The 25,015-nt window shown below is 46.9% G+C and overlaps 1 protein-coding gene across 2 annotated transcripts in view; it reads left to right on the top strand.

The window, feature by feature from the left end:
- The window catches only part of IFRD2 (interferon related developmental regulator 2), a 137,926-nt gene extending 114,492 nt beyond the window's left edge, over positions 1 to 23,434 (top strand). For both annotated transcript variants that reach the window (XM_063941400.1, XM_063941401.1), the window contains 3 exons: positions 19,710 to 19,838; positions 19,928 to 20,023; positions 20,839 to 23,434. In XM_063941400.1, coding sequence (XP_063797470.1) covers positions 19,710 to 19,838; positions 19,928 to 20,023; positions 20,839 to 20,919 — 306 coding nt within the window. In that variant the 3' untranslated portion in view covers positions 20,920 to 23,434. The remainder of the gene's footprint in view (positions 1 to 19,709; positions 19,839 to 19,927; positions 20,024 to 20,838) is intronic.
- The last annotated feature ends 1,581 nt before the right edge of the window (positions 23,435 to 25,015 follow it).

The raw sequence follows: 25,015 nt of genomic DNA, 5'->3' as shown, positions 1-25,015 counted from the left end.
TGCGCTCTGGCAGGTAGCTACCCACCGCAGCCCCCCTTCCCCACGGTCCGGGCACGCCTCCGTTGTCACGCAGCCATTCTAACGCCGTTGGCACGCCCTGCGAACGCCTCTGCCTGTCAATCAGGCAGAGGCGATCGCATGTCACTGGCTGCACATGCGCAGTGCGCCCTACACATAGTATTTCAGACTGCAATCGCTGCCACTGTCTCTATCCAGTCTGAATTACCCCCATTGTTCTATGATATGAGGAACCTCAAGGAGTGTATCCCCTCTCTGTCTGCTCTGACGTTGTTTTATATGAGGAACCTCAAGGAGTGTATCCCCCCTCTGTCTGCTCTGACGTTGTTTTATATGAGGAACCTCAAGGAGTGTATACCCCCCTCTGCTTGCTCTGACGTTGTTCTATGATATGAGGAACCTCAGGGAGTGTATACCCCCCTCTGCCTGCTCTGACGTTGTTCTATGATATGAGGAACCTCAAGGAGTGTATACCCCCCTCTGCCTGCTCTGACGTTGTTCTAGGATATGAGGAACCTCAGGGAGTGTATACCCCCTCTGCCTGCTCTGACGTTGTTCTATGATATGAGGAACCTCAAGGAGTGTATACCCCCCTCTGCCTGCTCTGACGTTGTTCTATATGAGGAACATCAAGGAGTGTATACCCCCTCTGCCTGCTCTGACGTTGTTCTATGATATGAGGAACCTCAAGGAGTGTATACCCCCTCTGCCTGCTCTGACGTTGTTTTATATGAGGAACCTCAAGGAGTGTATACCCCCTCTGCCTGCTCTGACGTTGTTCTATGATATGAGGAACCTCAGGGAGTGTATCCCCCCTCTGCATGCTCTGACGTTGTTCTAGGATATGAGGAACCTCAAGGAGTGTATACCCCCTCTGCCTGCTCTGACCTTGTTCTATGATATGAGGAACCTCAAGGAGTGTATACCCCCCTCTGCTTGCTCTGACGTTGTTCTATGATATGAGGAACCTCAGGGAGTGTATACCCCCCTCTGCCTGCTCTGACGTTGTTCTATGATATGAGGAACCTCAAGGAGTGTATACCCCCCTCTGCCTGCTCTGACGTTGTTCTAGGATATGAGGAACCTCAGGGAGTGTATACCCCCTCTGCCTGCTCTGACGTTGTTCTATGATATGAGGAACCTCAAGGAGTGTATACCCCCCTCTGCCTGCTCTGACGTTGTTCTAGGATATGAGGAACCTCAGGGAGTGTATACCCCCCTCTGCCTGCTCTGACGTTGTTCTATGATATGAGGAACCTCAAGGAGTGTATACCCCCTCTGCCTGCTCTGACGTTGTTTTATATGAGGAACCTCAAGGAGTGTATACCCCCTCTGCCTGCTCTGACGTTGTTCTATGATATGAGGAACCTCAGGGAGTGTATCCCCCCTCTGCATGCTCTGACGTTGTTCTAGGATATGAGGAACCTCAGGGAGTGTATACCCCCCTCTGCCTGCTCTGACGTTGTTCTATGATATGAGGAACCTCAGGGAGTGTATACCCCCCTCTGTCTGCTCTGACGTTGTTCTATGATATGAGGAACCTCAGGGAGTGTATCCCCCCTCTGCATGCTCTGACGTTGTTCTATGATATGAGGAACCTCAGGGAGTGTATCCCCCCTCTGCATGCTCTGACGTTGTTCTATGATATGAGGAACCTCAGGGAGTGTATACCCCCTCTGCCTGCTCTGACGTTGCTCTGGGATATGAGGAACCTCAGGGAGTGTATACCCCCCTTGGTCTGCTCTGACGTTGTTCTATATAGAAACATAGAATTTGACGGCAGATAAGAACCACTTGGCCCATCTAGTCTGACCCTTTTTTTTTTTATCCTTTAGGTAATCTCAACCCCCTTTGAACCTTAATTCTTTGTAAGGATATTTATATGCCTATCCCTAGCATGTTTAAATTGCTGTACAGTCTTAGCCTCTACCACCTCTGATGGGAGGCTATTCCACTTATCCACTTCCCTTTCTGTGAAGTAATTTTTCCTTAAATTTCCCCTAAACCTGCCTCCCTCCAGTCTCAGTGTATGTCCTCGAGTTCTAATACTTCTCTTCCTTTGAAGAATGTTTCCCTCCTGAACTTTGTTAAAACCTTTGGTATATTTGAAAGTTTCTATCATGTCTCCCCTTTCACTTCTCTCCTCCATACTATACATGTTAAGATCTTTTAGCCTTTCCGGGTAAGTTTTGTGATGTAGGCCATGCACCATTTTAGTTGCCCTTCTTTGTACACTCTCTAATGTATTTATATCCTTCTGGAGATAGGGTCTCCAGAACTGGACACAGTATTCCAGATGAGGCCGCACCAATGACCTATACAGTGGCATTATCACTTCTCTTTTCCTGCTACTGATTCCTCTACCTATGCAACCAAGCATCTGACTTGCCTTTCTCATTGCTTTGTTGCATTGCTTTCCTGCCTTTAAGTCACTTGAAATAGTGACTCCTGAATCCCTTTCCTCCTCAGTAGTTTCCATTATAGTACCCTTGATACTATATTTAGCCTTTGGGTTTTTGAGACCCAAGTGCATGATTTTGCATTTTTTTAGCATTAAACTGTAGTTGCCATGTTCTTGACCATTTTTCAAGTCTAGCTAGGTCATCAATCATTTGTTTTACCCCTCCTGGTGTGTCTACCCTGTTGCATATCTTTGTATCATCTGCAAAAAGGCATACCTTCCCTTCAATACCATCTGCAATGTCACCAACAAAGATATTAAAGAGAACTGGTCCGAGTACAGATCCCTGGGGTACTCCACTGGTATTATTTCCCTCCAATCCATTTAACTATTTTATAATCCACCCCCACACTTTCAAGTTTATTTATCAGTCTGCGATGTGGGACAGTGTCAAATGCCTTACTAAAGTCTAGATATGCTACATCTACAGCTCCCCCTTGATCTATTATTTTCATCACAGAGTCAATAAGATTTGTTTGGCATGATCTCCCACCAGAAAATCCATGCTGTTTTGGATGCTGTAAGTTGTTTGATTTAAGATATTCCACAACTCTTTCTTTTAGTAGTTTTTCCATTACTTTCCCTACTACTGATGTAAGGCTTACTGGTCTGTAGTTACTTGCTTCTTCCTTGCTTCCACTTTTGTACAGTGGAACTACATTTGCTCTTTTCCAGTCCTCTGGAATGGCACCTGTATTTAGTGACTGGTTAAATAATTCTGTTAATTGTGCCACCAGCACATCTTTTAGCTCTTTTAGTATCCTTGGGTGTATTTCATCTGTCCCCATTGATTTATCCACTTTTAGTTTTGAAAGTTCAGTTAGGACCTTCTCCTCTGTAAATGTACTTTCATCTACTTTATTTTTATGAATGTCCTTGCAACTTAACTCTGGCCCCTTCCCTTCTCCTTCTATAGTAAATACTGAGCAAAAATAATGATTTAGGTGATCTGCTATTGCCTTGTCTCCCTCCACCAAATTCTCACTCTCTGTCTTAAGTCTTATTATTCCTCCATTTGATTTTCTCCTTTCATTTATATACTTAAAAAAAGTTTTGCCCCGTTTATCTACTGACTGGGCCATTTTCTTCTCGGCTTCTGCCTTTGCACGTCTGATCACTTTCTTAGCATCCTTCCGTCTGTCAAGCTACACCTCTTTGTCATTATTATTTTCTCTAACGTCCTAAGTGGATGCTGGGGACTCCGTAAGGACCATGGGGAATAGCGGCTCCGCAGGAGACTGGGCACATCTAAAGAAAGCTTTAGGACTAACTGGTGTGCACTGGCTCCTCCCCCTATGACCCTCCTCCAAGCCTCAGTTAGATTTCTGTGCCCGACGAGAAGGGTGCACACTAGGGGCTCTCCTGAGCTTCTTAGTGAAAGTTTTAGTTTAGGTTTGTTATTTTCAGTGAGACCTGCTGGCAACAGGCTCACTGCATCGAGGGACTAAGGGGAGAAGAAGCGAACTCACCTGCGTGCAGAGTGGATTGGGCTTCTTGGCTACTGGACATTAGCTCCAGAGGGACGATCACAGGCCCAGCCTGGATGGGTCCCGGAGCCGCGCCGCCTGCCCCCTTACAGAGCCAGAAGAGCGAAGAGGTCCGGAAAAATCGTCGGCAGAAGACGTTCCTGTCTTCAATAAGGTAGCGCACAGCACTGCAGCTGTGCGCCATTGCTCTCAGCACACTTCATACTCCGGTCACTGAGGGTGCAGGGCGCTGGGGGGGGCGCACTGAGACGCAATAAAACATGATAAAAATACCTTACATGGCAAAAAATACATCACATATAGCTCCTGGGCTATATGGATGCATTTAACCCCTGCCAGAATATACAGAAAAACGGGAGATAAGGCCGCCGAAAAGGGGGCGGAGCCTATCTCCTCAGCACACTGGCGCCATTTTCCCTCACAGCTCAGTTGGAGGGAAGCTCCCTGGCTCTTCCCTGCAGTCACTACACTACAGAAAGGGTTAAAAAAAGAGAGGGGGGCACTAATTAGGCGCAGTATTAAAACATACAGCAGCTATAAGGGGAAAAACACTTATATAAGGTTATCCCTGTATATATATATATATATATAGCGCTCTGGTGTGTGCTGGCATACTCTCCCTCTGTCTCCCCAAAGGGCTAGTGGGGTCCTGTCCTCTATCAGAGCATTCCCTGTGTGTGTGCTGTGTGTCGGTACGTTTGTGTCGACATGTATGAGGAGAAAAATGATGTGGAGACGGAGCAGAGTGTCTGTAACAGTGATGTCACCACCTAGGGGGTCGACACCTGAGTGGATGTACTGTTGAAAATTACGTGACAGTGTCAGCTCTGTATAAAAAAACAGTGGTTGACATGAGACAGCCGGCTACTCAGCTTGTGCCTGTCCAGACGTCTCATAGGCCGTCAGGGGCTCTAAAGCGCCCGTTACCTCAGATGGCAGATACAGACGCCGACACGGATACTGACTCCTGTGTCGACGGTGAAGAGACAACCGTGATTTCCAGTAGGGCCACACGTTACATGATTGAGACAATGGAAAATGTTTTATACATTTCTGATAATACGAGTACCACCAAAAAGGGGTATTATGTTCGGTGAGGGAAAAACTACCTGTAGTTTTCCTGAATCTGAGAAATAAAATGAGGTGTGTGATGATGCGTGGGTTTCCCCCCGATAACAATTGATAATTTCTTAAAAAGTATTGGTGTATACCCTTTCCCGCCAGAGGTTAGGGTGCTTTGGGAAACACCCCTAGGGGGGATAAGGCGCTCACACGCTTGTAAGAACAAGGGCTCTACCCTCTCATGAGATGGCCGCCCTTAAGGATCCTGCTGATAGAAAGCAGGAGGGTATCCAAAAATGTATTCACACACATACTGGTGTTATACTGCGACCAGCAATCGCCTCAGCCTGGAGGTGCAGTGCTGGGTTGGCATGGTCGGATTCCCTGACTGGAAATATTGATATCCTAGATAAGGATAGTATATTATTGCCTATAGAGCATTTAAAAGATGCATTTCTATATATGCATGATGCACAGCGGAATATTTGCCGACTGGCATCAAGTATAAGTGCGTTGTCCAATTCTACCAGTAAAATGGTCAGGTGATGCGGATTCCAAACGGCATTTGGAAGTATTGCCTTTGAAAAGGGACATTTGGGGTCGGTCTTTTAGACCTGGTGGCCACGGCAACAACTGGGAAATCCACGTTTGTACCCCAGGTCGCCTCTCAAAATAAGACGCCGTATTATCAGGCGCAGTCCTTTGCTGGCAAGCGGACAAAAGGTTCCTCTTTTCTGCTCGTGACAGAGGGAGAGGAAAAAGGCTGAAGAGATTAGCCAGTTCCCAGGAACAAAAACCCTTTCCCGCCTCTGCCAAGCCCTCAGTATGACGCTAGGGCCTTACAAGCTCAGGCACGGTGGGGGCCCGTTCTCAATGAATTTCAGTGCGCAGTGGGCTCACTCGCAAGTAGACCCCTGGATCCTTCAGGTAATATCTCAAGGGTACATATTGGAATTCGAGACGTCTCCCCCTCGCCGTTTCCAAAAGTCGGCTTTACCGACGTCTCCCTCTGACAGGGAGGCAGTTTTGGAAGCCATTCACAAGCTGTATTCCCAGCAGGTGATAATCAAGGTACCCCTCCTGCAACAGGGAACGGGGTATTATTCCACACTATTGTGGTACCGAAGCCAGACGGCTCGGTGAGACCGATTCTAAATCTAAAATCTAAAATCTTTGAACACTTACATACAGAGGTTCAAATTCAAGATTGAGTCACTCAGAGCAGTGATTGCGAACCTGGAAGAAGGGGACTACATGATGTCTCGGGACATCAAGGATGCTTACCTTCATGTCAAAATTTACCCTTCTCACCAAGGGTACCTCAGGTTATGGTACAGAACTGTCACTATCCGTTCAGACGCTGCCGTAGGGATGGTCCACGGCACCCCGGGTCTTTACCAAGGTAATGGCCGAAATGATATCCCTTCGAAGGAAGGGAATTTTAGTTATCCCTTACTTGGACGATTCCCTGATAAGGGTAAGATCCAGGGAACAGTTGGAAGTCGGTGTAGCACTATCTCAGGTAGTGTTGCGGCAGCACGATTGGATTCTCAATATTCCAAAATCGCAGCTGGTTCCGACGACTTGTCTTCTGTTTCCTAGGGATGTTCCTGGACACAGTCCAGAAAAAAGGTGTTTCTCCCGGAAGAGAAAGCCAGGGAGTTATCCGAGCTAGTCAGGAACCTCCTAAAACCGAACCAAGTCTCAGTGCATCAATGCACAAGGGTTCTGGGTAAAAATGGTGGCTTCCTACGAAGCAATCCCATTCGTTAGATTCCACGCAAGAACTTTCCAGTGGAACCTACTGGACAAATGGTCCGGGTCGCATTTTCAGATGCATCAGCGGATAACCCTGTCACCAAGGACAAGGGTATCCATCCTGTGGTGGTTGCAGAGTGCTCATCTTCTAGAGGGCCGCAGATTCGGCATTCAGGACTGGGTCCTGGTGACCACGGATGCCAGCCTGCGAGGCTGGGGAGCAGTCACACAGGGAAGGAATATCCAGGGCTTAGGGTCAAGCCTGGATACATCACTTCACATAAATATCCTGAAGCTAAGGGCCATTTACAATGCTCTAAGCTTAGCAAGACCTCTGCTTCAAGGTCAGCCGGTGTTGATCCAGTCGGACAACATCATGGCAGTCACCCACGTAAACAGACAGGGTGGCACAAGAAGCAGGAGGGCAATGGCAGAAGCTGCAGGGATTCTTCGCTGGGCGGAAAATCATGTGATAGCACTGTCAACAGTATTCATTCCGGGAGTGGACAACTGGGAAGCAGACTTCCTCAGCACGACCTCCACCCGGGAGAGTGGGGACTTCACCCAGAAGTCGTCCACATGATTAAAAAACTCGACAGGTATTGCGCCAGGTCAAGAGACCCTCAGGCAATAGTTGTAGACGCTCTGGTAACACCGTGGGTGTACCAGTCAGTGTATGTGTTCCCTCCTCTGCCTCTCATACCCAAGGTACTGAGATTGATAAGATGGAGAGGAGAAAGCACTATATTCGTGGCTCCGGATTGGCCAAGAAGGACTTGGTAACCGGAACTTCAAGAGATGCTCACGGAGGATCCGTGGCCTCTACCTCTAAGAAGGGACCTGCTCCAGCAAGGACCCTGTCTGTTCCAAGACTTACCGCGGCTGCGTTTGACGGCATGCCGGTTGAACACCGGATCCTGAAGGAAAAAAGGCATTCCGGATGAAGTCATCCATATCCTGATCTAAAGCCAGGAAGGATGTAACCGCAAAAACATTATCACCGCAATTGGCGAAAATATGTTGCGTAGTGCGAGGCCAGTAAGGCCCGACGGAGGAAATTCAACTGGGTCGATTCCTACATTTCCTGCAAACAGGAGTGTCTATGGGCCTGAAATTGGGGTCCATTAAGGTTCAGATTTCGGCCCTGTCAATTTTCTTCCAAAAAAGAACTAGCTTCAGTCCCTGAAGTTTAGACGTTTGTAAAAGGGGTACTGCATATACAGCCTCCTTTTGTGCCTCCAGTGGCAATTTGGGATCTCAATGTAGTTTGGGTTCCAAAAGTCACATTGGTTTGAACCACTTAAATCTGTGGAGTTAAAATATCTCACATGGAAAGTGGTCATGCTGTTGGCCCTGGCCTGGGCCAGGCGCGTGTCAGAATTGGCGGCTTTATCCTATAAAAGCCCTTATCTGATTTTCCATTCGGACAGGGCGGAATTGAGGACTCGTCCTCAGTTTCTCCCTAAGGTGGTTCCAGCGTTTTCACCTGAACCAACCTATTGTGGTGCCTGCGGCTACTAGGGACTTGGAGGAATCCAAGTTGCTGGATGTTGTCAGGGCCCTGAAAATATTTCCAGGACGGCTGGAGTCAGGAAATCTGACTCGCTGTTTATCCTGTATGCACCCAACAAGCTGGGTGCTCCTGCTTCTAAGCAGACTATTGCTCGTTGGATTTGTAGTACAATTCAGCTTGCACATTCTGTGGCAGGCCTGCCACAGCTAAAATCTGTAAAAGCCCGTTCCACAAGGAAAGTGGGCTCATCTTGGGCGGCTGCCCGAGGGGTCTCGGCTTTACAACTTTGCCGAGCAGCTACTTGGTCAGGGGCAAACACGTTTGCTAAATTCTACAAATTTGATACCCTGGCTGAGGAGGACCTGGAGTTCTCTCATTCGGTGCTGCAGAGTCATCCGCACTCTCCCGCCCGTTTGGGAGCTTTGGTATAATCCCCATGGTCCTTACGGAGTCCCCAGCATCCACTTAGGACGTTAGAGAAAATAAGAATTTACTTACCGATAATTCTATTTCTCATAGTCCGTAGTGGATGCTGGGCGCCCATCCCAAGTGCGGATTGTCTGCAATACTTGTACATAGTTATTGTTACAAAAATCGGGTTATTATTGTTGGGAGCCATCTTTCTTTATCATCCACTAGGGGTCACTGGAGTACTCTTGGGATATGGACGGCTTCCACCGGAAGAAGGCACTGAATAAATTAATTTTTGAGACTACTCCTCCCCTCCATATCCTCGAGCACTTCAGTGTTTTTTCTGTGCTCGACACAGTTAGAAGGCATTGTGGAGCTCGTCCACGAAGTATTGGAATTTTTTTTTTAGTTCCTAAGTTTTTCTTCTTTTCAAGGATTTCCACGTCCTTTCCCCCCTTCTAACAGGCGTGGGTCAGGGACAGTGGAAGCGGCTGAGAACAGCCGTGAGTGTCGGACCTCTCTGTAAAGAGCTCCCTCACTCCACCTGCAGGCTGCCTGCAAAAAGCTGGACGGAGCTTGGATGAGAAGCCCCGTCATAGACTTTGGTCACGGTCCAGGTATGTTAGGGGCGGTCAGCTCTTGCTGCCGCTCCACTGTTGGGGATTGTATTGGGTACTCACCGCTGCCCGGAGCGCGTGTGCATGGGCCGCGTCACGGCTCCATGCGGCGCGCTCTCACTCTCCGCTCCCAGCATCTTAAATACCAGACCGCTGCTCCCCGGCGCCGCAGCAGCGCTGCCTGGCTACACAGACACTCCGCAAAATGTGTGTGGCGGGCGGGAGCGCGTGTGCATAGGCCGCTCCAGGGCTCTATGCAGCACGCTCGCTGCTTCCGCTATCCGCCCGCAGCAGCCGAGGAGTTCCCGCTGCCTGGGCCTACAGGTACAGGCCGCTCACACGGCCCTATGCAGACTTCCACAGGCCCCGACCCGGTGCTGTACACGAAGGTCGTGGGAGTGGGGGGGGGGAGACATTGGCAGTATTTGGCATGCTTAATATGTTAATGTTCTCCTGTCTGTTCCAGGTTTCCTTTATTACATCTCGGCTAAGAGTGGTACTAGGGGAATTTTGGGGTCAGTTTTCTTATTGCTGGCAGGCACTGCACTTGCCTGATATATACCAGGAACTTTGGTGTTATTACTGAGTCGTGCAGTCTGTCTGTGTGTAGTTTGTATTGTCTGTCTTTTATAATGAGTAAGACACCAGCAAAATCTAAGAAACATTTTTCATGTCATGTCTGTAAGAGTGTGTTGCCTGATGGATCCACCACATGTACAGCATGTGTTGTTAATACAGCCATAAATACGATTTCAGAAGTAAAACCACCATCTCTGGACCCTCCATGGGCTTTACTTGCAGATGTATTGGTTTACAATCAGAGCTGGCCGCCTCTCGTGAAGAAAGAGAGGCGGCAAGATCTGAGTTTAAAATGAGACCATTTGAGTTACCAGAGTCTCAATCTGGTCAGAGGCCCACCTTGAGTGGAAAAGATAAATTTCCTTTTCCTAATAATTCTCCAGTCTCTGGGACACTAGACCTCACTGAACAGGAGTATGAGGAGGGCGAAATAGGGCAACAGTCAGATAGTGACGATTTTGACAGCCCAGGTATTGACAATCTCATCAGAGCAGTACGTCAGTCGCTGGAGTTTACGGAAACTGAGGAGCCCCTGACGAATGATGAGGTAGTTTTTACTAAACGACAGAGATCTCCGATGTGTTTCCCTATTTCGGAATCTCTTAATAAAATGTTACTGGAATCACGGAAAAATCCGGATAAACGGTTTTCTATTCCTCGTAGATTTAAATCGAGTTACCCGTTTCCAGAGTCCATGACAGCTACTTGGGAGAACCCACCATTGGTGGATTCATCCGTATCCAAACTTACAAGGAAGTTAACCATACCAGTACCAACTGCTACTACGCTTAAAGACCCTGCAGATCGTAAAATAGAGGCTATGCTAAGGTCCATGTATACAGCAGCCGGAGTGCTGCTGAGACCTGGGTTGGTTGGCATTTGGGTTACTAAAGCTTTAATGGTATGGATAAAAGAGCTCAAGTCGGCTCTGCAAGATGACCATCTTATACTTCTCGCGGATCAAATCTGGGAAGCTGCTGAATATCTATGTACAGCTTCTACTGACGTCTGTCAGCTTACTTCTCGCCTGTCCTCATCGCTAGTCATAGTACGACGAGCACTTTGGCTGCGTTCTTGGCAGGCGGAGACGGAGGTTAAAAAAGGTATAGAGGCATTGCCTTATGATGGCGAGAAGCTTTTCGGTCCTGAATTGGACAAATGGATTTCTGAGGCTACTGGAGGAAAGTCTGTGTTTCTTCCATCGCCTACAACTATACCTAAACGGAAATATTCTGGTCCGGCGTTCAAATCCTTTAGAACTCAGCCCTTTCGTGGGCAGGGCACAGGAGCAGTCACACCTGGTAGAAGAGGTCGGGGACGTAGTGCTCGACAATCCAATGCACGTCGTCAAGACACTAAGACCACTAACAAACCAGTGGCATGACGGGCTCCCAGCCCATCTCGGATCTCCAATTGTGGGAGCACGCCTTCAGAGCTTTCAGGGGGCGTGGCTGCAGACGTCCACAGATGGGTGGATCCGCAAGTTAGTATTAGAGGGTTACAAAATAGAGTTCGATTATCTTCCGACAGGAAGATTTTTCACGACAGGACTGCCTGTGTCGGACGACAAGAAAGCAGTTCTGCAGGTTGCCATTCAGTCTCTGCTGAATGCTGCAGTTGTAATTCCGGTCCCCGTGCAGGAACAGGGGCAGGGTTATTATTCCAGTCTGTTTCTGGTACCAAAACCAGATGGCTCAGTCAGGCCAATATTGAACCTAAAAGGTCTCAATCATTACGTCACTTACCACAGATTCAAGATGGAATCTCTCAGGTTAGTAATTGCAGGGTTAGAGCCGCAGGAATTCATGATTGCACTGGATCTCAAGGATGCGTACTTACACATTCCGATTTGGCCACCTCACCAGAGTTTGTTAAGGTTTGCGATAAGGCGAGACCATTACCAGTTTCAGGCTCTCCCGTTTGGCCTCTCATCAGCGCCTCGGGTATTCACCAAGGTAATGTCCGTGATGATAGCTCATCTCAGGTCCCTAGGGGTAATAATTGTTCCGTATTTGGACGATCTACTCATAAAGGCTCCGTCTCAACAATTGCTTCTCCAGCATGCTTTGCTAACGTACAATGTACTAGTTCAGCACGGTTGGATAGTCAGTTTAAAGAAATCACATCTAATTCCGTGTCAGCGACTTCAATTCCTAGGGATGATTCTCGATACAGTAAAACAAAAGGTTTACCTGCCACAACAGAAAGTACAGGTCATTCGTCATCTGGTGCAATTAGTGCTCAAGCCACGCACAGTCTCAGTACATTTGTGCATTCGCCTTTTAGGCACAATGGTGGCGGCTTTCGAAGCACTTCAGTTCGGAAGGTTTCACTCACGTCCGTTTCAACTGGAGGTGTTAGCGCAATGGTCGGGATCACATCTGCAGTTGCACCACAGGGTGAGATTGTCGCCACAAGTCAGGGTGTCTCTTCTCTGGTGGTTAAAAATACACAATCTATCTGCAGGGAGACGATTCGGCGTCGTGAATTGGATAATTCTGACAACAGACGCAAGTCTCAGAGGTTGGGGAGCTGTAGTTCAGAGTCATCGGCTCCAGGGCCTCTGGGCAAATCACGAAAGATCGCTATCCATAAATGTTCTGGAACTCAGGGCGATTTACAATGCTCTAAGACAAGCAGTGTACATGTTTCGTTTTCAGACTGTTCAGGTGCAGTCAGACAATGCGACGGCAGTCGCATACATAAACAAACAAGGAGGAACGAGAAGCCGCATGGCAATGCGGGAAGTAGCTCGGATCCTCAGATGGGCCGAATATCACCAGGTGATATTGTCGGCAGTGTTCATTCCGGGAGTGGACAACTGGGAGGCAGATTTTCTCAGTCGTCGGGATTTTCATCCAGGAGAGTGGGCATTAAATCCAGAAGTATTTCAGATGTTGATCCAGAAGTGGGGGTACCCTCAGGTGGATCTGATGGCATCCCGCCACAATCATCAGGTGTCACGATATGTGTCCAGAACAAGAGATCCAGGGGCAGTGGCGGTGGATGCTCTCACAGCCACGTGGCCGTACAGCCTTGTGTATCTGTTTCCACCGTTTCCGCTGCTCCCGCTGTTGCTAAAACGGATCAAGAGAGGGTCCGTCACAGTCATACTAATAGCGCCTCATTGGCCTCGGAGGGCTTGGTTCTCGGATCTCCTCGGGTTACTCGCAGACGATCCGTGGCCACTCCCACTACGTCCGGACCTGTTACAACAGGGTCCGTTCCTTTACCCCGATTTAGCGCGGCTGCGTTTGACGGGGTGGCTGTTGAAAAAGCCATCTTAAGAAGAGAGGGCATTCCTGAGTCTGTTATACCAACCATGGTACGAGCTAGGAAGCCGGTTACGGCAGCTCATTATTACAGAATCTGGCGTACTTATATAAGTTGGTGTGAAGCTCGGAAATTTCCGACATCATCTTTTAATTTATCCCGTCTTTTGTTATTTTTACAGATGGGGTTAGATGGAGGACTACGTCTTTCCACACTAAAGGTGCAGGTATCTGCGTTGTCAATTTTCTTTCAAAGGAAATTGGCCTCGTTGCCGTCAATACATACGTTTTTACAGGGTGTAAAGAGGATACAGCCTCCTTTCATTCCACCTACAGCACCATGGGACTTGAATCTGGTTTTAGATTTCTTACAGTCCGATTACTTTGAACCTTTACGACAAGTGGATATTAAATTTCTCACTTGGAAAACGATTTTTCTTTTAGCCTTAGCTTCGGCTAGGCGTGTTTCAGATCTGGGTGCCTTGTCGTGCAAGTCACCGTATTTAGTTTTTCATGATGACAGAGCGGAACTTCGGACGAATCCCGCTTTTCTACCAAAGGTAGTGTCGTCTTTTCACATCAATCAACCAATAGTAGTTCCTGTGTTAACAGGAGATTCTGGAACGTTGGATGTGGTTCGCGCATTGCGCATCTATGTATCCCGAACGTCTACTGTGCGTAAAACGGATACGTTGTTTGTTCTCTATGATGCGGCTAAGAGGGGTTGGCCAGCCTCTAAGCAAACCTTATCCAGATGGATCAAACTGACCATACGTCAGGCTTACCTTTATGCTAGGTTACAGCCACCTACTTCAGTAACAGCTCATTCCACACGTTCTGTGGGAACGTCATGGGCAGCGAGTCGTGGGGCTTCTACGACACAGCTTTGCCGTGCGGCTACTTGGTCTTCAGTGCACACGTTTGTGCGCTTTTACAAGTTTGATACTTTCGCGGCATCAGCATCTAGCTTTGGCCGTTTAGTGTTACAAGTGCCAAACAGCTCTCCCACCACGGAGGAAACTTTGGTACATCCCAAGAGTACTCCAGTGACCCCTAGTGGATGATAAAGAAAATAGGATTTTGGTACTTACCAGGTAAATCCTTTTCTTTGAATCCATAGGGAGCACTGGACGTCCACCCAGAGCAGTTTACCTGTTTTAGGAAGTTCAGTGGTTCTTATGGTAACACACTTTCACGACTGGTTTAAATTTAACAAGGGTTAATCAGTTATGGTGTCAACTGTTTAGTTGTCTGTTACGTTTTGTGTCAACTTTATTGTTGTCCGTGAGATTATATGTAATTCTCCTTTGGTCAATCTCTCTATCGATCCTGTTCGGCTCAGTAAAAAACACTGAAGTGCTCGAGGATATGGAGGGGAGGAGTAGTCTCAAAAATTAATTTATTCAGTGCCTTCTTCCGGTGGAAGCCGTCCATATCCCAAGAGTACTCCAGTGCCCCCTATGGATTCAAAGAAAAGGATTTACCTGGTAAGTACCAAAATCCTATTTTTCAGAGGCTCCTCTGTTATCATACTGTTAACTGGGTTCAGATCACAAGTTATACGGTGTGATTGGTGTGGCTGGTATGAGTCTTACCCGGGATTCAAAATCCTTCCTTATTGTGTACGCTCGTCCGGGCACAGTATCCTAACTGAGGCTTGGAGGAGGGTCATAGGGGGAGGAGCCAGTGCACACCAGTTAGTCCTAAAGCTTTCTTTAGATGTGCCCAGTCTCCTGCGGAGCCGCTATTCCCCATGGTCCTTACGGAGTCCCCAGCATCCACTACGGACTATGAGAAATAGAATTATCGGTAAGTAAATTCTTATTTTTGAGTCTGTTTGTATTTCCTAAAAGCCATCTTTTTTGCTTTCACACTAGTTGATACTTCTTTTGTGAACCACACTGGCTTCCTTTTCCTGGTGCTTTTCCTAACCCTTTTGATACAAAGGTCTGCTGCCCTTAGTATTGCACTTTTCAGTTTTTCCCACCTCTCCTGCACCCCTTCCAAGTTCCTCCAGTCCGCCAATGAATCACTTAAACATCTCCCCATTTTTGCAGAGTCAGCATTTCTAAAATCCAACACCTTTGTTTTTGTGTGACAGGAGTTGGATCCTGTCTTTATACTAAACCATACTGCTTGATGATCACTGGATCCCAGGTGTTCACCCACATATATGTCTGATATCCTGTCACCATTTGTAAGAATTAAATCTAATATTGAGTCTTTGTGAGTGGGCTCCCTCACCAATTGCTTGAGAGATGCTTCCTGTAAGGAATTTAGAAATTTGCCACTTGTAGCTGAACTTGCAAAGGACCCCTCCCAATTTACATCAGGTAAATTAAAGTCTCCCATGATTATGACTTCTCCCTTTAAAGCCATTTTAGAGATGTTCAACAATAGGTTCCTGTCCAAATCCTGCCCCATGCCTGGTGGTCTATAGATCACCCCAATGCGAATAATGTCCTTCTCCCCGGTTTCTGTGGTGACCCAAAGGGCCTCAGTTTTGTCCTCAACATTTTGTATTAAAGTAGCATTTATGCTTTTTTTCACATACATTGCTACCCCTCCTCCTATTCTTCCCATTCTATCCTTCCTAAATAAATTGTATCCTGGTATAGCTATGTCCCAGTCATGATTCTCATTGCACCATGACTCAGTAATTGCGACAATATCCAGGTTATCCCTTGTCATTATCGCAATTAGCTCTGGAATTTTGTCTCCTAAGCTCCTAGCATTTAAGAATTTTGTCTGTGCATCTGTTATTAGTAGCCATGTCCAGACAGTACAAAATAAATGTCAAGTTTAAAGTTGAAATTACCTGTTTGGTGGTGGTGATCAGTGTTTTTTTTTTCCCACTGATCATGCCTCAGGGAGTGTATACCCCCTCTGCCTGCTCTGACGTTGTTCTATGATATGAGAACCTCAGGGAGTGTATACCCCCCTCTGCCTGCTCTGACGTTGTTCTATGATATGAGGAACCTCAGGGAGTGTATACCCCCTCTGCCTGCTCTGACGTTGTTCTATGATATGAGAACCTCAGGGAGTGTATACCCCCCTCTGCCTGCTCTGACGTTGTTCTATGATATGAGAACCTCAGGGAGTGTATACCCCCCTCTGCCTGCTCTGACGTTGTTCTATGATATGAGAACCTCAGGGAGTGTATACCCCCCTCTGCCTGCTCTGACGTTGTTCTATGAGGAACCTCAAGGACTGTATACCCCCCTCTACCTGCTCTGACGTTGTTCTATGATATGAGGAACCTCAGGGAGTGTATACCCCCCTCTGCCTGTTCTGACGTTGTTCTATATGAGGAACCTCAAGGAGTGTATACCCCCCTCTATCTGCTCTGATGTTGTTCTATGATATGAGGAACCTCAGGGAGTGTATATCCCCTCTGCCTGCTCTGACGTTGTTCTATATGAGGAACCCTATATTGGGTGGGTTTTTTTGAGATCTGCACTGGAACAGATTGTACATTGCTTGATAAGAAATATATAATACTAATGAAGTTTCTAATTGCAGTTTAAACCAACATAAAGCTGCCAATTTCGCCTAAAGGGCTTTAAGGACAGAACAACGGTTGGTGGTGCTCCCGGACATTTATAGCAGAAAGAGCTAATATGGGTGGTTTTGCAAAGAAGCAAAAGACAGTGCTGTTTGATATGTCTCTCTGGGGCACACTTTGTAAATATGGGTGGTTTTGCAAAGAAGCAAAACATCTGCTCTGATGTTGTTCTATGATATGAGGAACCTCAGGGAGTGTATACTTCCTCTGTCTGCTCTGACGTTGTTCTATGATATGAGGAACCTCAGGGAGTGTATATCCCTCCTCTGCCTGCTCTGACGTTGTTCTATGATATGAGAACCTCAGGGAGTGTATACCCCCTCTGCATGCTCTGACGTTCTATGATATGAGGAACCTCATGGAGTGTATACCCCCTCTGTCTGCTCTGACGTTGTTCTATATGAGGAACCTCAGGGAGTGTATACCCCCCTCTACCTGCTCTGACGTTGTTCTAGGATATGAGGAACCTCAGGCAGTGTATACACCCTCTGCCTGCTCTGACGGTGTTCTATGATATGAGGAACCTCAGGGAGTGTATATCCCTCCTCTGCCTGCTCTGACGTTGTTCTAGGATATGAGGAACCTCAGGGAGTGTATATCCCTCTTCTGCCTGCTCTGACGTTGTTCTATGATATGAGGAACCTCAGGGAGTGTATACCCCCCTCTGCCTGCTTTGACGTTGTTCTAGGATATGAGGAACCTCAGGGAGTGTATACCCCCCTCTGTCTGCTCTGACGTTGTTCTATGACATGAGGAACCTCAGGGAGTGTATATCCCTCCTCTGCCTGCTCTGACGTTGTTCTAGGATATGAGAACCTCAGGGAGTGTATACCCCCCTCTGCCTGTTCTGACGTTGTTCTATATGAGGAACATCAAGGAGTGTATACCCCCTCTGCATGCTCTGACGTTGTTCTAGGATATGAGAACCTCAGGGAGTGTATAGCCCCCTCTGCTTGCTCTGACGTTCTATGATATGAGGAACCTCAGGGAGTGTATACCCCCCTCTGCCTGCTCTGATGTTGTTCTATATGAGGAACCTCAAGGAGTGTATACCCCCCTCTACCTGCTCTGATGTTGTTCTATGATATGAGGAACCTCAGGGAGTGTATATCCCCTCTGCCTGCTCTGACGTTGTTCTATATGAGGAACCTCAAGGAGTGTATACCCCCCTCTGCCTGATCTGACGTTGTTCTAGGATATGAGGAACCTCAGGGAGTGTATACCCCCCTCTGTCTGCTCTGATGTTGTTCTATGATATGAGGAACCTCAGGGAGTGTATACTTCCTCTGTCTGCTCTGACGTTGTTCTATGATATGAGGAACCTCAGGGAGTGTATATCCCTCCTCTGCCGGCTCTGACGTTGTTCTATGATATGAGAACCTCAGGGAGTGTATACCCCCTCTGCATGCTCTGACGTTGTTCTATGATATGAGAACCTCAGGGAGTGTATATCCCTCCTCTGCCTGCTCTGACGTTGTTCTATGATATGAGAACCTCAGGGAGTGTATACCCCCCTCTGCCTGCTCTGACGTTGTTCTATGATATGAGAACCTCAGGGAGTGTATACCCCCTCTGCATGCTCTGAAGTTCTATGATATGAGGAACCTCAGGGAGTGTATACCCCCTCTGTCTGCTCTGATGTTGTTCTAGGATATGAGGAACCTCAAGAAGTGTGTACCCCCCTCTACCTGCTCTGATGTTGTTCTATGATATGAGGAACCTCAGGGAGTGTATACCCCCTCTGCCTGCTCTGACGTTGTTCTATATGAGGAACCTCAAGGAGTGTATACCCCCCTCTACCTGCTCTGATGTTGTTCTATGATATGAGGAACCTCAGGGAGTGTATATCCCCTCTGCCTGCTCTGACGTTGTTCTATATGAGGAACCTCAAGGAGTGTATACCCCCCTCTGCCTGATCTGACGTTGTTCTAGGATATGAGGAACCTCAGGGAGTGTATACCCCCCTCTGTCTGCTCTGATGTTGTTCTATGATATGAGGAACCTCAGGGAGTGTATACTTCCTCTGTCTGCTCTGACGTTGTTCTATGATATGAGGAACCTCAGGGAGTGTATACCCCCCCTCTACCTGCTCTGACGTAGTTCTATGATATGAGAACCTCAGGGAGTGTATATCCCTCCTCTGCCTGATCTGACGTTGTTCTAGGATATGAGGAACCTCAGGGAGTGTATACCTCCTCTGTCTGCTCTGATGTTGTTCTATGATATGAGGAACCTCAGGGAGTGTATACCCCCTCTGCCTGCTCTGACGTTGTTCTATATGAGGAACCTCAAGGAGTGTATACCCCCCTCTGCCTGATCTGACGTTGTTCTAGGATATGAGGAACCTGAAGGAGTGTATACCCCCTCTGCCTGCTCTGACGTTGTTCTATGATATGAGGAACCTCAGGGAGTGTATACCCCCTCTGCCTGCTCTGAAGTTGTTCTATGATATGAGGAACCTCAGGGAGTGTATACCCCCCTCTGTCTGCTCTGACGTTGTTTGGGCAATTATAGACCTCTCCACACAACCAAATGATCTGTTCCTTGTTTTATCCAAAGTCTGTCATAGAATTTACCTCAAAACGCCCCTGTCCCAAATAATCTAAATTAATTTGATCATTATGTGACGTTGGTAAATGTGGTCAGACCACGTCTCTTGCTCTGGGCCACAAAGAAATACTGCACTCGGGCTGATCCGTAACTGTCACAGCTTCATATTACGTGGTGGCTATGTACTAGTAGACACAGAGATTATGGGACACAGTATAGATAAATGGCTCCGCAGGTGAGCTGCTGAACTTGCCAGGCAGACAGCGGAATAAAACGTCCCATCCATAGAAAATTATTATCCTTACAACAAAAGCAAAGCAGAGTAGTTGTCCCTACGGACTGCGTATTTATCAGACAAGACGTGGTTCTGCCGTCTCATCTTTCTCACAAGTACCCTGTCTTTCATCCATCTGCAGAGCGGAGAGTGCCAAGAGGAGACCATAAAGTTCGGCCTAGAGTCAATGTATGTGGATAGTTGGGCGCGGAGGAGAACGTACAACTCGTTTAAAGAAACACTGGGCTCTGGAGTGCGGTATCACTTACAGGTAACATTCTGCAGCGCTGACCGCTTATATCACAGACATAACACTCGTTTATTACATCTGGTCCCATACACGTTCCTTTCTTTTTCCAGCATAATGAGGTTGTACGAGACATCTTCTCCTTGGGCCCCCCACTCGTTCTGGATGCCGCTACGATCAAAGCTAGTAAGATCTCTCGCGTAGAGAAGGTGAGAGCCAGGAATGACCCACTCACAGCTGTACTGATAACTCACCTCTAGAAACATTAGGTGTCCCTGTGTGTGTGACAATCATGGTAGAACGGTCTCTGCCTGTGGACATTGCATGGTCCTATAGCTGTTTAGTGACCTCTAGGGGCTTATTCACAAAATGCTTCTCATAGTGTTTATGCCCGATATATAACAAGGCAATGCTTTTACTTGTCGTGGCTTGCAGGTAATAGCTTTGTCCTTTAAATATCGGGCCTAAACGCAAACAGAAGCGCTGGGTTTTACAGCACGACGTTTTGTAAATAAACCCCCCAGTATCCAGTATGCTCCATCGACAGTAGCAGGTGGGGCGTTAAACCGTAACGCAGGTGTCCTAAGGCGTGCTCAGGGAGGACGGGAACCTCCCGTGTAGTTGAAGGGCAAATGGTGTTAATTGGCAGGATGTAATGGAGTCCAAGATCGCGGGAGGTGCCGGCCGATCTGTGATTTTTTTTTTAAAGGGCAATCGCATACAAGGCTTGGTTTTACCATGTAAGTGTTTGCCCCTTTACAAAAAACACATGAGATCGGCTGGCGTCCCACACCTCCAGCGATCACGGACGCCATTACATCCTGCCGACCGTGTTCAATGGAGCGTACATTGGGGACAGTTTGAACCCAGCTATGGTAACGGTGTGACAGCTCCGTACGGGATTGTGGGCATCTTCCACCAGCTGCAGGTGGAACATGTGTGACTGTTATTCCTAGTATGTAACCTAATTAGCACAACCCTGTTTGTCCATGCCGCAGCTGATTGCTGTCTGTCTCCCCCTCAGCACATGTTCAACTCCGCCGCCTTCAAAGCCAGAACTAAAGCCAGGAGCAGAATGCGGGACAAACGAGCGGATGTCCTATAATCGCCTTGTGCCAACCAAACCATTGGGGGCTCGCTGCCTCTCCGGGACATCCCATATTGGCTTCTTTATATATCTAATCACCCCTCATCTGCAGAGAGAAGTGTTGGTCTGTGTCCTTCGTTGAAGGAGAAGAAGTGAAGCGCTGCTGTGAAGCACAGACTAACAGAAAAAAAGGAAATGTTTTTGGAATTTTTTTTTTTTTTTAATTGGATCATGGGAGTTGCTGACAGGAGGGGAATGTGGCAGATGAGAATCATATGAGACGCTTTTCAAAATCCCTGCAGGGAACAAAATTCTGTCCTGACAAAGGTGCTCTACAGACTCCGCCCCCTTCACCTGAACTCGTCTCTGCTCGGTGCTATGGAATGGGCCTACCATTGTAAAATGCCTACGCACCGCTTCTTGGGATCTTTAAGTACACGTACAGTTGAAGTCTGTGACTGTATCAGAGAAATTTTAAAGGAGATGTGCTGCTTTTTTATACAATGTTAGCTAGGAGATTGCAAGGACTGTCAGATCTTATTGTGGTGCTGTGAAATGTATCATATAATTTATTGGTCAAAAGATGAGCGTTTTTACAGTTTGGAAATGACTTCTGCCAGGGTTTGGCTACGTCGCCCTCCACTGTTATCTTACATAGACAACATTCGGATATACAGCCCTCTTGGTGCTGTAACACAAGTCCTACACTATCCATCTGCTTTTTTACAGTAACTTTTACACCTGAAACCCTGACCATAGCGGTGCCCGTGGATTTGTGTGGTGGAGAAAATGATACAGGATTTTAAGTGAATCTTTGCTCTTGGAATGTTGTGTGTACATAGAGTGCAGTGAAGGAACTGGAAATAGCGCCACGTCTTCAGCCTTTAACGCTACGGGGCTGGTGCGGCATCATCACTTTGTGCAGGCACCATGTTACATTTTGGACTATTTATATAATAAAATGCTAACGCTGCTCCTCACCTCTATGGGGAGGAATTCAAGTGTTTTGCATTCTGGTGGCCACTAGATATAGGTCGATGGAGAAATTCAAGTGTTGCTATGTTTAGGCGCACACAGCCTGTAAGCAAACTACTATACATGGCAGCTTGTACTGATGAATGTAAATTAGCCGACACCGTATCTCGCCATAATAACGTTACTGTATAAACAGGTTATTTTATCTTTCTAATTGCATAGTCCTGACTGAAGTGTAATGAGGTATTTCCTTTCCCCCTGTTGTACACCTACATGACAATAGAGCAATCTATAGTTCTTACCTAGGAGGCTGCTAGACTGTTGGTTAATAAAAACAGAAGCACCACCTTTTTAAACACATGGCGTATTTTAAATGTAAGTAATAGCATCGGGTGCTGTCCTGTAGTTGGGATATGCACAGGAGACGTCTAAGGGTTGACTGATCCTGCAAGTAGAGCAACAGAAATACTATAGGCTGAAGGTATCCCGTTATCCGGTTTTAAGTTATGTGTCTGCTTTGGCGTTGCACGTTGCTGGCGTGTACAGTATGTGATACATATACACGGCAGCTATAGGTAATAGTGGGTTTATATTCTATTTTTCACATGTTTACAGCCTACATCTCATTCCTTCATATTTCCACCATGGGAGTACCCTCATACTCCACATTGCGGCACACAAGCGCATGAATGTAATGTAGTTCCCCCTCTGCTGGCCAAACCAGGAAATACGTCTTCCATAGAGACCCTTCATGATATAGTTACTAAATGACGGCTTTCACCTCTGCTTTTCAAAGGGGAAAAAAATAAATAAATGCAAAATTATGGTTCTGCATTTTTTATTTTTTTTTAAATCCATCGGCCAAAGCGAATCACTGAGCGGTAAACGCTTGTCTTTCTGAATGTCTAGTTAACCCTTTCACCTAGGACCTACCCCTGTATGTGTGGTGGAATGAAAGGAAATGGAGAATCCTCCAAAAAAGGCTGATTTCATTACTCCCGTTGCCATGGGTTACCGCTCAACTGGGAGAATGTAGCATCTTCACACTTTTATTCATATTAGAGTAAAGCAAATCGTAGCTACCATTTTGAATAATTAAGACCTGAGTTGGGATTACTCGCTGTAATCCACCAGTTCTTTTTATACCATATCTGCAGTTAGATAGATAGATATCTATCTATCTATCTATCATACAACAACTTCAATTCTGCCAACTATTTTCCTACCTCTGGTGAGGTCTTACCGTGCAAAATGGCTGCTACGTGCTGTTCTTTTTATATATATATATTTTATTTCTAAAAGTACTTCCTGCATTACTGACCACTCAGCCGCACATCGCTCCGTATGTCTAATATTCCCCTGTAAGTACGAGACTCCTCCTCCTTCACGGCAGTGCCTGGGGGAGTGGTCAAACATTGTGCCCTCCCCCGCTAAATCCTTTATATCAGAGCTGCACATACGATTGTCAGATCTTCTATTTATCTTTGGATTTTATACAATGAATTCAACAATATTTTGGCCACAAGTCAGACATCAGATAATAAAGAGTTAAAATAAATGTGTCTGTGTCATTGTGTGAGGACGGGGAATACACAAGTGTCCGCCAATAACTCCGCCCGGTGGGAAAATAAAGGTTTTACTGCCAGACCCACCGGACCTGAATGGGAATGAGGCGTATTCTGTCCCGCAGCACATGCCATATTGCTGTGTATGTGACGTTCCTGGTTATACAGGTAAATGGAATGTGTCCCCTCCTGCCGACATCCAGGGAGGAAGATAGCGATCTGCAGCCGACACCTGTTCTGCATCAGGTGTGTCAGCTTCCAGTCTTCTGCTACATAGCTGGGGGGGGGGGGGGGGGGTTATACAACCAGATAATGCAGGAATCCAATCATTGTGCTAATGAAGGGGGGAGGGGGTCACCTGCAGGGTGGACTATAGTGGGGAGGGGGTGTTCAGCGTCCATTGTATTCTATGTTACAGATACAGTACATATGCAGAGCCACAGTGGTAAGCAAGATTATAAGGACAGTCCCTAGTCTGCACTGAAAAGGTAGTGGACAGGTAGAATAGTCTCCCGTCAGAGGTAGTACAGCAATGTAAAACCTGCATGGGATAAACATAAGGATCTCTTTACAAAGAAAAGAGAATCCAATCGGGTATGCGGTTACCATAACGTTAAAAATAAAGGGTAAGACTAGTGGTTCTTCTCTGCCGTCACATTCTGTGTTTCTATACTGATACAGCCGGCATATAGGAGAATATATACACATATATGGGCTTACCATACTGTCCCTTTAAACCGGGACGCTCATAAATTACACAGGTTCTGTGGCTGGCTGACGTCAAGCCTGCAGGTCACCTGGTTGTAATCAGCCACAGAACCTGTGTAATTATGAGCCTCCCGGTTTAAAAGGATAGTATGGTAAATATAATATATATATATATATATATATATATATATATATATATATATATATATATATATACATACATACATACATATACAGTCTTCCACTCCGGACAGTATACCAGTGTCTCCTGTCCTGCCTAGAGTTACCACCTCATCCCTTTAATTCTGGACACATTAATTACACAGGTTCTTCGGCTGATTAAAACCAGGTGAGATGGAGTCTTGAAGTCAGCCAGCCCCAGAACCTGTGTAATTATTAAGTGTCTAGAATGAAAGGGATGAGGTGGTAACCCTAGTCCTGGGGCATTTAGTGTCTCACTGTGTACCCAGGAGGGGGAGGGGCGCTGCTTCCCACTGTGCTATTTATATCTTCCCAAACATTCCAGCTATCCCTATAATGGGCAGCCTGCTCCCCCCCATCCTCACTCCATTGTGTGCTGGGCTTATTGTTATGGCTCCGCATAGCCTCTCTGCCTCTCTCCCGGTCACTTCCTCTGTCTTTAGCCAGCAGCCCTATGGATAATCTCCAGGTGTGTGTGGACGGACCCTCTGCTCCCCAGTTTGATGCTCTGTCTGATGTCTGCCTGCTGGCTGTGGACTCCATCAATGACCTGCACAATGTACCCCTGGAGGCAGGGTGCCCCCCTGTAGCAGGAGGTAAGTGCCATTCATATTCTATACATGTTACTATACACTTGGTAAAACTGGGTTACGCAGCGGGATGTG

The sequence above is a fragment of the Pseudophryne corroboree genome, chromosome 9 (genome assembly GCF_028390025.1).
Source record: "Pseudophryne corroboree isolate aPseCor3 chromosome 9, aPseCor3.hap2, whole genome shotgun sequence".
NCBI lineage: Eukaryota > Metazoa > Chordata > Amphibia > Anura > Myobatrachidae > Pseudophryne > Pseudophryne corroboree.
This window is presented reverse-complemented; position numbering and strand designations above follow the sequence as displayed.